This window comes from Taeniopygia guttata, chromosome 7 (assembly GCF_048771995.1).
Source record: "Taeniopygia guttata chromosome 7, bTaeGut7.mat, whole genome shotgun sequence".
NCBI classification, from domain to species: Eukaryota; Metazoa; Chordata; class Aves; order Passeriformes; family Estrildidae; genus Taeniopygia; species Taeniopygia guttata.
The window spans coordinates 13854658-13872226 of record NC_133032.1 but is presented as its reverse complement, the minus strand read 5'-3'; the positions used below and the strand labels follow the sequence as shown (position 1 = coordinate 13872226).

The 17569-nt window shown below is 36.2% G+C and overlaps 1 protein-coding gene across 12 annotated transcripts in view; it reads left to right on the top strand.

Moving 5' to 3' along the window:
* The window catches only part of COBLL1 (cordon-bleu WH2 repeat protein like 1), a 105693-nt gene that overhangs the window by 62680 nt on the left and 25444 nt on the right, over nt 1-17569 (top strand). For 10 of the 12 annotated variants that reach the window (XM_072932156.1, XM_041717324.2, XM_072932154.1 and 7 more), the window contains 6 exons: nt 7328-7507; nt 12588-12789; nt 13678-13906; nt 15574-15612; nt 16469-16563; nt 16688-16927. In XM_072932156.1, the coding sequence (XP_072788257.1) occupies nt 7328-7507; nt 12588-12789; nt 13678-13906; nt 15574-15612; nt 16469-16563; nt 16688-16927 (985 nt within the window). Of the gene's footprint in view, nt 1-6118; nt 6140-7327; nt 7508-12587; nt 12790-13677; nt 13907-15573; nt 15613-16468; nt 16564-16687; nt 16928-17569 lie in introns of those variants that run through there. The other 2 variants (XM_072932161.1, XM_072932155.1) reach the window with 2 other exon arrangements.

Below are 17569 nucleotides of genomic sequence, written 5' to 3'. Positions count from 1 at the left end.
TCATGACTGGGAGTAATGACCAGAAGGACAGATTCAGGTTTTGTTTTATTTGAAAGCACTTAATTGAACTTTCTTACTAGTCATAGGAGAAAAACAGCTGTATGAGCAACCTCTTTAGCAGTTCTTGATAAAGATTGGAGGGTTTATTTTTAGTGGAGGTAGCATACGTTTGCTTGAGTTTTAAGTATTTGTTAGATTTATTAGTGTATCAAAGGTTAAGCTTCCCCTTACAGATCAAGCTGCTCTTTGTTTTCTTTTCCTGTTTATTCAGCCAGTTATATATTATGCAATTATTGTTACAGATTTACTACTTTCTCTTCCCTGCTGTCCTTCTTTTCTGTCAGGCTGTTTTCATAACTGTGAATATAATAAAGGCTTACTGAGCCATACAAGATTTTAATAGTTTTGAATGCTGTTCAGATTTTTTGTTCTTTCCTTTGGTAGCAAATCTAGGTTACTTTTTTGCATCTTTTATTTTCAGAAAAGGTTGCAAAAATAGATAAAAGTATCTGCTTTCCACATGGACATGCCAGGTTTGTATTAATATTTTGTGATAGCCCTATTTACTTCAGAAGTCTTAAGTTCTCAGCCTCTTTAGAAGTAATGTCATTGGAACTAATTTTCTACTTCACTTCATGTGTTAGTTTTGTTTGGTTTTGTTTTTTTTTTTTTTCCCCAGGAGTAAAAGTAGTACTCCTCTTGGCACAACAGAATGAGTTGTAACAAAACTTTTGTATCAGAACATATCTCTATAATCCCTAAATAATAATAATAAACTCGATGCTAATTTAGAGGAGATTTTTTTCTTCTCCTTTTATCCTCTCTTGCTTGCTAGATTTCTGAGCTTTTGGCTCTCTTCCTAAGAGCAAAGTGATTCTTATGCCTAGAGGGCAGCTAACAGTGTTTTGTTGGATGGTACAAGACAACACTGTCAGCAGCTTTCTGTTTTCAGCAGTTGGGTCTTTCATAAGTTTTAAGTGAGCTTGACTAGATCATTGTAATATTAATTTGAAGGGTAATGATTTAATTTTTTTTTCTAGGAAAGTTTTAAATTTGTACTTAAATTATATGTTTATGCCAGAGCTAGTGCCCCTTTAATGCTAAGAGGGGCAAAATTAACAACATGACCATAACACAGACTTGTGTTTATGTTGTCTCAGAATTGCCTCTTTTTCCTTGTAATGATAAAAAACATTTAATAAATTATGGCTCAAATGCAGTCGCTTCTGTTTTCAAGACTGTCACTGCCATGGGGATAGATAATCAGAGGGGCCAAGTGTCTGTTCCAAATGGTCTGGAGGGAACTGAAGGATTCATTTGCTGCTTTCTTGCTTTTAGTGTGAGCCAGACATCCAGAGATTCCATTAAGCTTTCACCTTACTGTCATGGTTACCGTCCCAGTCCTGTGATTTATTTCTCTGTAGGATAAGACTTAAAAAATCTTCAGAGCAATGAGGCTAACTAGGGGGTAAATCCACACATCCCGTTGACTAGGGAAACTTTTTCTTTCACAAGTTCTTTGAAAAAATGTCTGATTCCAGGGATGCCTCCTCTTCTTGATCCACTTTATTTATTGAAAGAGAGTGGAAATGCATTTTATTTTATTTTTTGCTTTCTTTATATTAGAATAAAGACATGAGTAAGAGAAATCTGTAGATGATTTGCTGTTTGCTGGAACCTCACTGACTAAATCCATAGACATCATCTTCAAAGATCACTTAATAATATTTTCACCCATAGCATTACTACTGCCATGTCAGTTGATATATCAGTTGCACTATGAATTATTGTGTTGACAGAGCTATATACCCAGTGCCTTGTTTTATGCCATTTTATTTTAAAAATACTTGTACTATTTACTGTATTTGTATCCTTTCACTCTTGGGAATTAATATAGAGAAGTGCCCTGTAAAATAACCTGTTATCACAAAAAAATTACAAACTGTTAATGTTTGTTCCTCTGCGTGGAAATTGAAATTAAGGTGTGTTGCTGAAGTTGGGCTTTTTTTGATACCTATTGAGCCACCTGATAGACTCAGTATTTGTAGAGTATGGCCTCACGTTCTTCCCCAGATAACTAAATGGATGAGTTGAGAATCTGAAAGATTATATTTCTCTCTGGAGCAGATACAGCAAATATTTTTCCTTTATATCGTCCTACATGTATCATAAGCCTGGCTTGAAGGGATAACTGCAGAATGGACATTGTTTGACTCTCATTGATCCATACCTTGATCTTAACATCTAACTGGTGCTTTTATAGTAGAAATAAAGAGAGAGATTGTATCTCAAGCAGTGATATTGATGTTGAGATGAAAGCCCAGTATCAAGGCTGATAGTCATGTTACATAGATACTCTGTGGCTGGTAAAGCAAATATTTGGGCTGCTGAGTGTTAAGGAAAAATATTAGAATACTACCATACATCTTACTTAAAATAAACCTTTTTTGAAGCACTTAGTGGCCCCCCAGATTTTGTATAGAAACCTGTGTGCCTTTAATAATTTAGTGAAGATGAATAGAATTTATTTTTGAAGTATTTTTCATCTATACTTATTCCTGAAATATACAAGTGATTTTTTGAGTGACCTGCCTTGACAACTTGAGTCATGTGCTGGACTGTGAGGAGCAGATCAGATAGCAATACTGCAGTTGTCTCTAAGCTTTTTCCTAGCAGGTAGTGTTTGATCTTGGAGACTTGCAGTGGTGATACTGTGAAGCTATTATCCACAAAGAGGGAACAGAATAAACTCAATCTAGAAGACAAATTTGTTTTGTGAGTGTTAAAGATGAGAATGGGGTTGGGGATGCTTATAGGTGAAACTAGGAGCCTAAATATTTTGTGTACCTGTTGGCCAAAACTGATGTATCATTGTTAAAAAACCCAAATCAATATTGGTTTTTAATATAGGCCTGAAGTCTTGTTCAACTGTTCCTTGTCTGAGAAGATTATGTGTGAGGTTTTGGATGTCTGCTTCTATGACACGGCAGTGAAACAGTATTGTTGCAATAGTCAGGAGAGAATTATAATAATTGCTTGAGATGAGAGGCTGAAGACAAGAAAAGCTCTAGAAGAAGCTTTGTTACAGTGGACTTTTTCCTCTCATGATCTTAGTAGAGTTAAATCCTTTTCTGACTCTGAATGAAAATGAAACAAAGAGCTGCTTCTAATTTTGGCAAATCTAATTTTGTAAAATTTAATTGAAAAAAGAAACCAAACTAGTTGCTTTTTAAATAAACCTGTGTTCTTCATAGTGCTCTAAGTCAAATTAACCAACTGAAGTGTATGTGTTGTGCTTAGAAGGTTTTTAATGCACTATGTTTAATGAGCTGCTTCAGTGCCTGAGAGATAACTGAATTGCAGGTGAGATCCTTATGACCTTTTCTGTCCTAGGTGAATGCTATAGAAAATTTGAGAAAAGGTTTTGTTGTTGGAGGTTAGATTCAAAATAATTTCAGTGAGAGTGCTATGAAGCTGTCTTTGTATACTCTCATGTAACTGTGTTCCAAATAGGAAGTTAAGTGCTGTAAACAGTAATATTCTTTGATGCTGTCGCCTTTGATTGCACACTAATCTAGCAGATAGATTTCCTCTTTTTTTTGTTTTTTCCTTTTTTTGGGAAAGAGGTTCTTGAAAGAAAAGGAAATTCTGATGAAAACTGGAATACCCAGGTCACTCTAAGTTCAAGTATTTTTCATTATTTTATGTGTTTTTCTCTAGTTACTGATAGCTGAAAATATACTGCTTGTAACTCCCTAACAGGATTTTTTAAAATCAAATAAATTGATGTGTTATTTATTTACTGTGTCAGACCTTTATTTTAAAAAGGCTTCTATGCATCCAGATCACTGACATTTTTTTTCCTTTGCAAGCAGGAAAGTTGTTAAGATACAGCAATGACATTTTATTCTGTTGAAGGGGGATCTGAAACACATAACATGTTGACCTTATGGTCTTGGATTTGAGTTAAAGATGCACTGTTTTTCTCTAAAATGATTGTCTTCTGTTTGCATTTGGCTGAAAGAATTCTTTAATACAGGAATTGTGTTGTCACACAGACTGGCAGGATGTGCAGTTGGGACTTCAGAAATTTAAGTTTCTAAGAGATATGAATCAGTTCTCTGGGGAACAATATAATCTCTACCAGATAAGAAAAAGCTGAAGGCCTTGGCATGAGCAGTGGGCTCCAGGTGCTCTGGTAACAAGGGAAATAGAAAGTGCTTGGACTGCAGCACCTTGTGTTTGTGGGTCCCTGTGAGAGCATTGCGGGTGTCCCTCTCACAGCCTTCTCCGATGCTAGGAAGAATCAGAGAAGAAACTTTTTTGCTTTAGCTCAAGCAGCAGTTTAAACAGAAAATTTATGTAGAAGATAATTCTTCCGGGAGAGTTGAGTTTCGGCAGTTTCAGTGCCTGGTGTGTAGGGAAGGTTAGCCAGTTGATGGAACTGGGACACAAGTGGACAAGGAATGAGTGAGGACACACATCGCGTAGGATACTGCAGCACAATTTCCAGAGCAGTTCTTATTGTTATTGAGTTGTGACCTCATTTGGTTAAAATTAAATTATTGTATTTTGTCTTACTAAAAATAACAGGTTTTGTTTTCAGGAGAAGAAACTAGATTTACATCTTCCTCTGTCTTTTTAGTAAAATCATTACAAATCAACAGCTCCCCTAGTTTGCTGAGCACTTGGTATAGGTTAAGAGACAAGAGAGAACCAGGCTTTTGTTGGTTCTTTATGGTGGAAAAGTATTTGCATTGGTAGTATAGACTTGGAGTTAGTTTTGGTGTTGGGATAAAATGATGTGTGGAGGATGCCTTGGTGAGAAAATCACTTTCATTGGCTTCTTGAATTGCAGAGCAGGGAGAGGAGGGTTTATATGTAAAACCTACCTCTGCAAGGTAGAGGTTTCTACCATCACCTGCTTATGTAATCAGGGTCACTTGAATTGTTCTGGCTGAGAAGGAGAGATGAGAGAATTAGTGAGAACTGAAGAAACAAAAACACAGCATCGGGAAACAGAAAATGAAAGCATTGGAATCCCTGTTGTTTAATACGAGGCTGCCAAAAACTTGGCATGACTTCTGAGAAAGTGCACTTGGGATTTTTCCTCCTTTGTGTTGGGTGGGACAGGTAAGCATAACTAACCATAAAGCCCATTCAGATTTTCTAGAGCAGGGTGGGGTATGTGACTGTGCAGTGGAGGACGCGAGGCTTATGCGACGTTGTTAGACCTCCTGACCCTGTGTGTGCGTGTTCTTTACAAATACATGCAACTTGAACTGCTGCACACGTGTTTTGATGAGAGTATTTGGTCAGATTTAGTTAGACACTGTGTGAATAAACCACATTTATTGCTGTGTGTGTCATTGAGTACTCTGGTGATTATACAGTTCCAGTGATAAAATTGCATTTGTCTACTTAATGGAAAATAGAGTCCCTTAGCATTTGGAAAGAAGTCTTTCTGTGACACTTCTTCAAAGAGTGAATTCTGTGATAAATAGCTTTTAACAGTCATTTGAAGTTAAAGATGTAAGAAAGAGTAAAGAAGGGAGGACAAGCAGTACTAGTTCACAATGGGCATTTTGGTATTAATGTCATGGGATATGTTTTTATGGTTTGGGGATTTTATTTATTTCTAATAGTTGTATTGATGCTATATACTTGCTAGTAATTTATATTTGGCAGTTACATCAAAGCTAGAAATCTTGCAAGAAAACCCCCAAAGAAGGTGGCGAGGAATACAAAGAAGTTTGATTTATAAATTTTGAAATGCATATGACACCCTAAAACAACCCAGACAAGCTGCTGTAGAGACCAAAGTCAAATTTTCAGCTCATGTTGCACATCATGAATTGCATAGAGAGAACACCAAACTAATTTTAATCGTTGAGAGAGCAGGTATAAATTTTGAATGTGGATCCTCATTCAGTGTTTTTGGAGGCCTGTGAGTACTCCCGATTAGCTCCGAGGGGCTGTGAATAGTTAATTTTTCAGAGTTCTGAAGTTCAAAACTCTAAGCACTTTCAGCAAGGGATCAGTCATGTGAAGCCTCGTTACAGTTGTTTTTTGCAATGCTGCTCTGGACCTTGTTTGCTCTTCGTTGTGAGTGACTTTAAACTTTGTTTTCTCAAGAAAGGTGTGTGTTTCTAGTTGTATGCTAGGTTCTTTTTGTTTTAATTCTGCAGGACAATTATAGGGGTTAATTATTTTCCTTAGGTTTAAAGTAAACAAACTTTGGTTTAGCTCCATCTAAATGATGAGCATATTTTTGGAGCCTTTGTGTATTATGTTGAAATCTATTGTAACTTTCTACTAATGTGGTTTCATTCAAGAATGTTTATAAGAAAATCAAAACCTATGATGAGATAATGTGTCTTGACTTTGTTTTGGTTTTGTTTCTAATGATACAATTCTTAATTAATAATATCTTTTCCTTCTGAATATATTGGATAATTGTGAAGAGTTATTTAAATAAAGGGAGATACCGGACTAGATGTTCTAGGACATGAGAGTCCTGCATTCAGAATTTATTATAACATAGATCTATTAAGAAATATAGAGGGTTTTATGCTGTTTTACAACTTTTTTTAGTGAAATAAGTGCAGCTTATTTAGTGATCAGTCCTTGTATTCAAAAGTAAACTGTCTGGTCACTGACATAGGAAAGGGTATAGAGAAAATTAAAATAGATCAGCATAGGTGAGGAGAATATGTGAAAGCATATTGTGAGTAAAATGTCAGGAAATATTACAACACAGTAGAATTGGTTCTACTGTTATTTTATTACTACATAGAAGTTAAATAATGTAGAACTGGTAGTATTTATTTGAATAATTTTAATATCCAAAAGAAACATTTGGGGAGGAAAAGAGTCACTATTTGCTCCAGTATCTATCCTGTATTAAGCACAGTGGTAGTACAATTGGTTTCATACTGCATAGTACAATATTTCTGTTTATACTAATCCAGTAAATCTCTTTGGAGAATGCACAAATAGGGTCTTTGAATAACTCAAGGAAGGAAAAAACAACCAACTAATTTACTCTTTCAAGGTATATTAAAGAATTCTTTTTGTCTTGATGTTTATTGAGTGCTTGCTTTTTTTGCCTTTTTTTTTTTTTTTTGGGATGGATACCTTAGCCAGTTTTGTCTTCTGTCACTACTGATAGTATATTTAAGATATTCTCTTATCCCTTTGTTGCACATGTTACTTTAGAAAATAATGAAGTGTTGTTTATTTCTGTTTTGAGACTTGTCGGTTTGCAAGTTTGGAATCATATGTATAAATGCATACTTGATTTTTAATTTTTGTCTATTTATTTCAGAAGAAAATCTAAAGCACCACCTCCTCCATCTGAAACAAAATCCATTGCTGTTTCTCCATTTGATAGCACAGAACCAACCAACCTCATCATGGAACAGAAAGAGAATGTAATTGATAAAGATATTGAATTATCAGTGGTCCTGCCAGGAGATGTGATCAAGTACACTACAGTTAATGGGAGGTATGTTACACAGGATGGCATTTTTGTTTAATTTTACTTTTTGCTCAGGTTTACTTCAGCTCTCATCCAGGTTATGTTCATTTGGTAAAATACATGACTTGTGTAAGCCTGAACATAAAGTGTGTCCAAAGAAGAGCAGCCAAGTGCAGTGTCAAAATCACAAGTCTTAGGAGGGTTTGGGTTCCCAAGGGAGCTGGGGCTGTGCAGCCTGGAGAAAAAGCTCAGGAGGGATATTATTGCTCTTTGCAGCTACCTGAAAGGAGGTTGTAGCCAGCTAGGGTTTGTCTCTTTTCCTAAGTCTCAAGTGATAGGATGAGAGGAAATGGCCTAAAGGGGAGCTTTAGATTGTATATTAGGAAAAATTTCTTCAAGGAAAGGAAGCACTGGGACAGGCAGCCTAGTGAGGTGTAAAGAAATGCATAGATGTGATACTTAAGGACATGGTTTAGTGGTGGACTTGATAGTTTAGTGGGTTAATAACTTGATGATCCTAAAGGTCTTTTTCAACCTAAATGATTCTTTGATACTACTATGATTTTTGGGTAGATATGGAAACTTCTTTGTACATTTACCTGCCATTTCAGAAGACTTTTTTTAAGATTCAGAAATTCAGTATGGTATCTCTCAGTATGTGTAGCCACACCTGTTTTTCCTAGTCACTAAAAATCTCTATAAAATATCTATTAGAATGATTCAGTGAATTTTCCCACATAAGTTTTGCTTTTTAAAGATTAGTTTGTTCATCCTATTTGGGTACGAAGTTATTTATTCAGCACTTGCTTAGCACTGCTACCTGTAGACTACTAGCCATCATCAAAAAACATGTCATCACTTCAGATAAAATCTGTAAAGCTTCAAAAAAAATTATAGCTACAGCTTTGTGTTTCTTTTAACAATTATGTTTTCCTTAAGCTGGTTTTAGTTTGAAAATTTCAGACTGTTAATTGGTAAGATAGATTGTGCATGTAACTCTCAAGTCACCTTTTGTGCAGAAAGACCTGCACATTTACTGGTGAGCTGAAATCATAAATCCTGGGATCTAAAATGTTGGTCTGCTGGGAAGAGTCCTGTGCAAGCCTGTGTATGGATAACAGTAATTTGGATGCCAGTTTGTTGCTATCCTAAGCTGAAATAAGATAATCTATTTGTGTATTGTCTATGTGTTAGTGTATATCTCATGTCTCTTCCACTGAAACCAAGCAGGCTGACTTATTCATTCAAACCAGGTACTGTAAATGTGTGCTTATACCTAGTGAGAGATGAAACCTGGCTTGAGTCTGTTTGTACACTCTCGTTTGCTGGAGTTCATGAGGTTGTTGCTTAGACATCAAATAATCAGCTTTTTCACCAGAGCTGTAGTGGGTCTTTTTACACCTCCCCCTGACTCTGATTTTCAGGATGACTTAAATGTGAGATTTTATTTCTCAGAAGAAATTTTCTGAAATAATCTGAGTACTTGATGCTTTATGCTGTTTTTTCAGCATGTTTATAGCAAGGAATATTGCAGTCTGTAAATATGATGCTTTCCTCTGTTTTTAAACCTTCTTAGACATGAGGCTTCATGTGTACACTGCCAGGAGCTTCTTGTTCTTTTTGCTTCCTTTGTCCACACTGATGAGTACCATGGGCCCTCTCTCATGCTTTGCTCAGAACAAAGTACCAGAAAGGAATGTTGCATCTATTTTCACTTGGTCAGATTACATTGTGTATAATTACTCAGTGTTCAAGACAGGCCTTACAGGCTTATCAGGAATTGCACTTATTTCCCAATAGGTTTTATTATCCCACAGTTACAGGATTTTTCAATCAAGATACTGTATGCTATTGATTTCATAAGTGACTGTCTTGCAAATAAGAACCAGTATTAGCACTACTAGGCTCATCTCAGAATGTGGGGAGATGTGCAGGATCTGCACATCAACTTCACACTGTGAAGTATATTTCAAACTATCTCTTGTTCTAGCTTTTCTCTGGCTTTATATATAGTTATTTATCGTGATCAAATAGGCATGATCCCTCTAAAAATGACATAAACAGACAAATTGTTATTTTGCTTCTTTCCTCATTCACAATTGGGGGTGAGCAGCTCTGAAGGTCCCAAGGAGAGAACACCTTTTAAATCTCATAGTAGAAAAAGCAAAATGGTGAGTTTTAACAGATGTGTGCTCAAATTCCATAGTCCACTAGAAGAAACTTTCCTTTTTCAGATTAGGTTGGGTTGGTTTGCTCCCTGCTTTGGCATAGTGGATAGCAAGAGCTATGTAGCACAAAGCAAAAGTGTTAGTGAAATAAAAATCCTGATTATGTAGAAGTTGGAATATGTAAATACATTTGTGGTCAGAGATTTCCAGAAAACCTAGAGTAATTTGTTGAAGTTAAGTTGCAAACTAATATTTTACTGATGTTAGATAAAGGAGGACAAGCGGGTGATGTACTCTGAGGTAGCTGATGGCCTAGTCTTTGTGCTTTGCTAAACATTAATTATGAAAGCTGTTAAATGTACTGTGATATATGTATTCTTCCACCTATAATCCTTGAAGGCTTTAGGGACAAAGAGTTTTACAGGTTTTGGAGGATGTGGTTACAAGAAAAGCTTGTTAGGTTTTTGGTTTTTTTTTTTTTTTGATTGCTGAAGGAATATATTTCTAAAGCCGGTCTTGAAGATACCTTGCTTCCAGTGGAGTGGGGAGGGACTTAAAAGTCCGTCATCCTCCAGTCAAGTAGGTTGTTTGTGGAAGTACCATTGGAAAGCAAATTTGCTCTGAATCACCGTTCTCATGTACTAATTTGCATGTATCTGTTGTTTGTTAGCAGCTGTTTCTCACTTATCATTCTCACTGATCAGTCCCTTACTGTGACTCGGGTTAACATGAGGGTGTGCCCCTGTCACTGTGGTGCATTTCTATAGGATGGCTTTCTGGGGCCCTTGCCTGTCAGTTCTTGCTCTGGTTATCTTTGATATTTTTACTCCAATAACCGAAGTGCAGCCTTTAAAGCCAGTCAGTGTATAAAAATTCACCAGAAAAAAGGTAACAGGTAACTTATTGGATACACTGGTAAGCAGAAAGGTCACTCAGAAGCAGTGTCTGCAGCCTCCTCTGGCTCCCTCCCCCCTGGCCCTGCCCTGCTCTGCCCACAGCTAGATAGGGGAATGCGAAGATGTGCATTTGCAGCCCTTTTCTTCTTACTGTGGGATGAACGCGCTTGTTTTATTAGGGATTAGAATACAAGAAATAAAGTATTCCTTCCTTCTGTCTTGTAACTGAAGCAGATTGTGCTATATACAGGAGATGCATTGAAATAAACTTTCTGGTTTAGCAATGTGAAAAGGGAGGCGGAGTTATTATTCTGTATTTTGCATGGTATTCCTTGGGCTGTTATATACCATCTAGATGAAAGCATGGGAGTATATTTCATTCTCCTATACCTCTTCAGACCATCTGATAACTTCTGTGCTTTTTCACACATTGGAGTACCATTTCTGTATGGCTTTTTTATTTTATTGTTCATCCTGCCTTTGCCTCCTGAGGCAAGTGTTCTCCTGCCACTTAAGCAGTTAAAAGCTTTCCTCTAGAAAGGAAATGTCTGTCAGCTTTCAGTTACCATCTTCTGGAAGTGCAGCATATGCACCAGAGAGTCCAGCCCTGCTGCTAGAAATCAGAAGACAGTTTGCTTATGGGACATTTGTCCTTTAAGATGAAAGAAACAGGAATGCTATTCTAGGGTAAATTAAATGGGGAAAATTCAGTATTCACAATAATGTCTAACATTGAGTCATTCTTAGTTATTTTTATAGAACTGTATCATATGAAAAGTCTGCTTTAACTTACTGCTTAATAAATATATTAATGATCTTTGTTATCTAGAATTCTGCTTCATCTGATGGTTCTTTGTAGAAGCTATTTCCACACTTGGCTGTGTTACCAGAATACTTGCCTCTGGTATGAGATTACATCTAGAATTTAAGATTTCTGATAAAGCCATACCAGCCTAACCCTGTATTAATTTTTTCAGAAACACTTCAGCATTTTTTCAACATACCTTTTGATTGCTTCAGACTTTTATTTTCATAATATCCTTGTGAGACAGAGCAGGTGATGGATTTTCTTGTTCGTAGTTGTAACTGAAAGATGCAGAGGGTGTCACAATGAAATTGTCCTTACCCAACTCAAAAAAAATATCGAGGGATGATCTGATAGGGCTATAACCTAATATAGTTCCATACCATGCAAAGTTAGGACATTTCCCTTACTTTTGGTCTATCTGAACATCTATGACATTTCTGTTTATAGTACAATTTTATTAAATGTATTTCTGTAGCAGCTGGAAATAGTCATCTTAATACCCTCTTCTGCATGTTTTTCATGAAGCACTGAGGGAGCAAGGACATACAGCTACTGACTACATCTGACAAATTCTGTTGGCCGTTCTTCATTGTGGGAAGGACATCTTACATCACACAGAGCTTCTCAAGAAATGGCATTTGCCCACTATATTGTCATTTGGCTTATTTCTCGCCCTTGGTATTAAGCATCTAGATAATTCTGGAATCCCTAAAGCACAACCTGCTTAAAATGTAACTTTCTCAAACTTCATTTCTCCTGCATCTTCCAAGTGGCTAATGCACAGAGCTTCTGAAAATAAAGTCCCTTGTAACTCAAAATGGATATAAAAACGCCAAGCTTTGCAAAAGAGCTGTTCTTAATGAATAGCAGAGTATTTATCACCACTGTTAGAAATTCCCACTAAATGTTAAATGAGGTAACTAATCCACATGTTCCTGTTGATCTCAGGAAAAGCTTCACACAGCAAGAAATTCCCACTCTGTTCAAGTACTTGGCATACTTTTGTGCAAAAACTGGTTTTCATTTTCTTTTTAGTGGCTTTTCTGGAGGGTTGGCTTTTTTTTTTTTAATTGTGTTTTTTAAAGCTCAAAGATATTTAAAGTTGATGTCTAGCAGTAATTATTGAATCTTGGAAGAGAAAGGACAACTTGAATTAAATGTTTGTTTAAGCAGCACATCTCGTTATAGCCTGCTTATTTGTCATCTGTTGTGACAGTTCCGTTTGTCTTTTACAGGAAGCCCATGATGGACTTGCTGATCTTTCTCTGTGCACAGTATCATTTAAATCCATCAAGTTATACCATAGAGTTGGTATCAGCAGAAAATAGCCAGATTAAATTCAAACCCAACACACCAGTGGGAATGCTTGAAGTAGAAAAGGTGATTGTAAAGGCAAAACAAATGGATAAGAAGAAACCTGCTCCAGTTATACCAGAGGTGAGAACTAAAATCAAGCATATTAACAGGTTAGAACTACTGCTGTATTCAACAAATTGACCTGGTAGCTCATCCTCTTGTTTCAGTGTTTCCTGTTTTCTTTCATCCTCTCACCTTGAAGCTCTGTGAAATGCTGTAGTCTCTTTTTGATAAGCTTCTCTTAGGTTAAATACATCTCAATTTATTGCAGCAAACATATTTGCTGCTGAAAGAAGGAAATATTACAATATTATTTGAAATTCCATGTTTCATCAGCCTTTTGAGAAATTTTGCAGATGAAATGTGGCTGAGGACAGCCTTGAACAAACTGAAAATCAACATCTTGTACCATCTGTCATGCTGTGATATATGTACCCTTCTGATTGTATGTTCATTTTCCTTCAATACATACTGTTCTCTCTTGGCTTTTTTTATATACCCTGAAGAGGGCAGGAGCTTTAAGAAGTACTGAACCAATTTCTGGGCGTTGCCTAAATCTTTTCCTTCCACCTTTGTCATTGTGCTATGTAGAAGAATACTGACTGTTAATTTATATGAAGCACTTATAGAGGGCCAGGGGAGCTCTTCTGCTGCCCTGCTGCTTTCCTCCTACACACGTGTTCACAAGCACTGGCTTGTGGCACTTCATCCTGCAGCTGCCCAGTAGAACCCTCCAGGCACGGACCCTGCTGCGCAGGGGAATGGCACTGCTGAGGGAGAAAGCAGTCTGCTTCACATGTCCTTTTCCTGCATGGAAGGGAATAGAAAAACAGTTCTTAGTTTTGTATGTAATGTTTCCAAACCCACAGTACTGGTCAAGTTGGCCATAAGTGGAATTCTGGACTGTTGTAAAAATGCGATTTCTTTCAGAATTTGTGCTGGTGTTTATTGGAATTTTCTTCTCTTTAGCAAACAGTAAGGGTAGTGATAAACTACAAGAAGACACAGAAAACAGTAGTAAGAGTTAGTCCACATTCACCTCTTCAAGAACTCATACCAATTATCTGTAGCAAATGTGAGTTTGATCCTTCACATACTCTACTACTGAAGAGTTACCAGTCTCAAGAACCCCTTGATATGACAAAATCTCTTAATGACCTCGGACTAAGAGAACTATATGCCATGGATATCACTCAAGGTAAGATAACTTTTGTAAACTGCTGTTATATAAAAGGTAATTGCTTAATAGTTGCATACATGTTGTTGGGTTTTTTACTTAGGAAAATATTTTCTAGAAATTTAATATATATTTCATTGATCTTCCACAAAATTGAAACTGACTCATGTATACCTGGACTTTTGTTTTCAGAAGTGCTGTATGAAAGTTTTATTTTCTAACCAAGTGTTCACTACCAGAAGAGTTAGCTGAGCACAAGTCCTTGCTTAAACATAAAGCCTTATTTTCCTTCTCTCGCACCTTCCCCAAAAACTCCAGCACTCTACTTCCCTTAGCTCCTACATGGCATCATGACAACCTGAAAAGAAGAAATGTTTGAGAAAATTAGTTTTCTTTAAAATAACTTAAAATTTTAAAAGCATTAGAGTATTTGGATGGTCTTTATTTCTGAGTGCTGCTTGCTAATTTTAAAGATTGTGAAGGAATAATAATTGTCTTTTTAATTCTGGACCAACAGGGACACACTGTATTAACTTTCTAATATTTTGTACAGCTATTCCTAGGCCAGATTTTAACTTCATCTGAACAAGTGACAGGTTTACTATACTGTAATTAAAATTTTTGTACAGTGTGGTTTGTTCCATTTCAGACATTTCTCACAGAAAATTTTACTTTATGTGGAAAGCAGTAATATTGATTGACTCACACCTGGTATTGACCAGTGTTTCATTTGCTTGATTTTATTTCTGCTTAAAACTTGTGGGGCTTGTTGGGGTTTTGTTTGTCTTTGCCCCTCTTTCTACCCAAATGTGGTAACCTTACTGTTTGGTGGTTACAGTGTCAAGAGTTTTCTCAGTTTACTTGCTAAAGGTCAGAATGACAAATTTGGAAAGTATTTCATTTTTCCATACAGAAAACAAAAATGAAATATCTTTCTCTTCCACACTGGAAACCAACATATTTGTATTTGCCTAAATGTGTTACTTTGACTACATGTGCTCCCAAGTGCATTATTTTTTTTTTTTTTTCCTGTCTGGTTATTTACTGCTTTCATCTACAGACTGGAAAAGCTGCTTTTTGCATTATATGATGTGCGGTTTACTTGAAGCAGGAACCAAAAATCCTTAGGAGGGCATACCAAGGCATATATGCTTTCTACATAGCAGTGCCCTGCTAGGAAATTTAGATATTCTTTAGTTCTCTTAATACGAAGTAGTTCAGCATTTCAATTTTGCAGATAGGTTCAAAGCTCTGAATTTTCCATTATCTTTATGAAAGTAAATGGTGAGGTGTATCTTTTACTTAATAGAATTTAAATTCAAATTTTATTTTATTAATATTATCTTTTAATTTCACATTCCTCTTTGTTTTCCAAGTTTGGACTGCCTAACCATCCAAACCAGAGCAAACGATTCTACATACTGATTTTTTCTCTTTGCTTCAGAAATATAAGTGAAGCCTCCCTACTTATGTACGCAGTTGCAGACTGTGTTGCATGTCTTCATGCTCAGGGTCTGGAATGATTTAAGTATTAGGTGGTAAAGATGTACATACTTTTACTTCTGCAAAGTACCCAGTTAATATTTCACTAATGTTGACGATCCAGTGTGGCTTTCTGTGTTTGTATGTTATTACTACACCCTTGATTCAGATTCATATTTTCTGTTTTTCTTTTTGTTTTTCTGTAGCTGCATCACCAGTTGATTTAAATTTACCATCTTTTCAAGGTATGATTTATTGAAATAGGCAATGAAACTTAGAACTTCTGGGACATTAGCACCTGCTCCTATTACAACATCATCTTAACTGTGATATGAGCAATATCTCTGTCCTATCTTAAATGCATATTGCAAATAATAGTGCAGAACTGGATATACACAGCTGTATGGAAAGTATTTTTGTATAGTTTTACCCTAGATCAATTTATTCAATTTAGGGTCATGTTTATATTGATATTTTTACCAGACTTGCTGATTTCTGTTGCTCATTACATGTGTATTCAATAGGATTTCTTTAAGAAAGTTCATGCTAGTAAAATTTTTATAAAGTTAGCATGAGATTTAAAAATCCTCTGCATGAATAAAGCAATTCAAGGAGGATAAATTCTGCAAGGTAACGAGAATAGATTTGACTGCTACGCAGCTATATATGCACGGATTGAGTGTTTGGGTGATCTTTCTCCTTAGCTGCACCATGTGCAGGCTGGGACCTGGCTTGTCCCACTTCACACTTTGCCATAAATTTAAGCCAGTAGGAATGGTGAGCTGAAAAGTGTGATGCTCTTTTCCCCTTTTACTACCTTTGCGATATGAACCATAGCATATGACAAGTGGGGTGGGCTGGATTATGTGCTGGTATTAAGAGCAGCTGAAACTCCTCTTCCCTGAGTTCTGAGAAGAAGAAGAACATAGATGCTAGGCAAACTGTTCATTTTATCACACCTAGTAAAATTGTTAATATAGGTGGTTTATGATGTGTTTTGTGTATCATTGCAGGAGGTTTATGACACGGTGAAATAGTAAGAATGCAGGAGAAATAATCTCTGCACAAAATAATGTGTAGAACTATTGTTTTCTATTTTAGGCTCCTACCAATCTGAAAACATAGATGTTCTGAAGGAAAAAGAAAACAAAGGATTTTTCAGCTTTTTTCAACGAAACAAGAAGAAAAGAGAACAAGTAAGGTGTAACTTTGTATAAGGAAAACTTCTAGAACCACATTCAGATTGAGCAATCAATACTGTTGATTATTTTCCAGAAAATACATGCAATTTAGGTTTCTTTTTATTTCCCACACCTCAAGGCTGCCAGTGCCCCAGCAACTCCATTGATGAGCAAGCCAAGGCCAACATTCATCATGAGATCTAACACTGTCAGCAAGCAGTACGACTCAAGCACTCTGCCAGCGGAAATGCCGAAGAAGCGGAGAGCTCCTCTGCCGCCCATGCCCAGCTCTCAGAGCGCTCCCCAGGAGCTCGCAGGAGCCCAGGGCAGACCTGCATCTGATATTGTGAAATCCAACAGCTTTCATAAGAGTGACCAGGTCAGTTACATTTGCTTCACTTCTCTTAAAAAGTACAGACATAATAACCCTGATAACCCTGTTGTTACTATATGATGAGGTTTGAAATAAATGTAAAATAAACATTAATAACTAATAATAAACATTAGTTTTGTAAGCACCTTTGTTTTCTTTTAGATGAATACTTTGTATATTTAAATATGAGAAGGTGGTCTCACTTTATTAGAGCTAGTAATTTGAGTTAATTATTCCTGTTAATTTTGAATGTTTTGGTTACGTGAGCTAATGAGTAGTTTGTTCTTTACGCTATATTGTAGAAAAAAGTGGACATGGGGAGCAGTCTAAACATTGTTCCCAGCAAGTTAAAGTAAGATTTTTATTTTAAAAATTGGGCTGTATTTTATTTAAGCAAAGAGATCTGGGCTACATATTTGAGTAACATAAATATATATATATGTATGTATATATGTATACATATATATATGTGTATGTATGTATATTTGAATGTATATATATATTCCGTGACATAAAGAAATTCTGCCTATGTGTGTGAATTTGTGAGAACTGATGCATTAACTGCTAACCTGGTATTGCACATATTGTGAATTCCAATAAATTGTGAATTCCAATAAAAGATCAAGGGTAAAATTTTTGTTATCTATA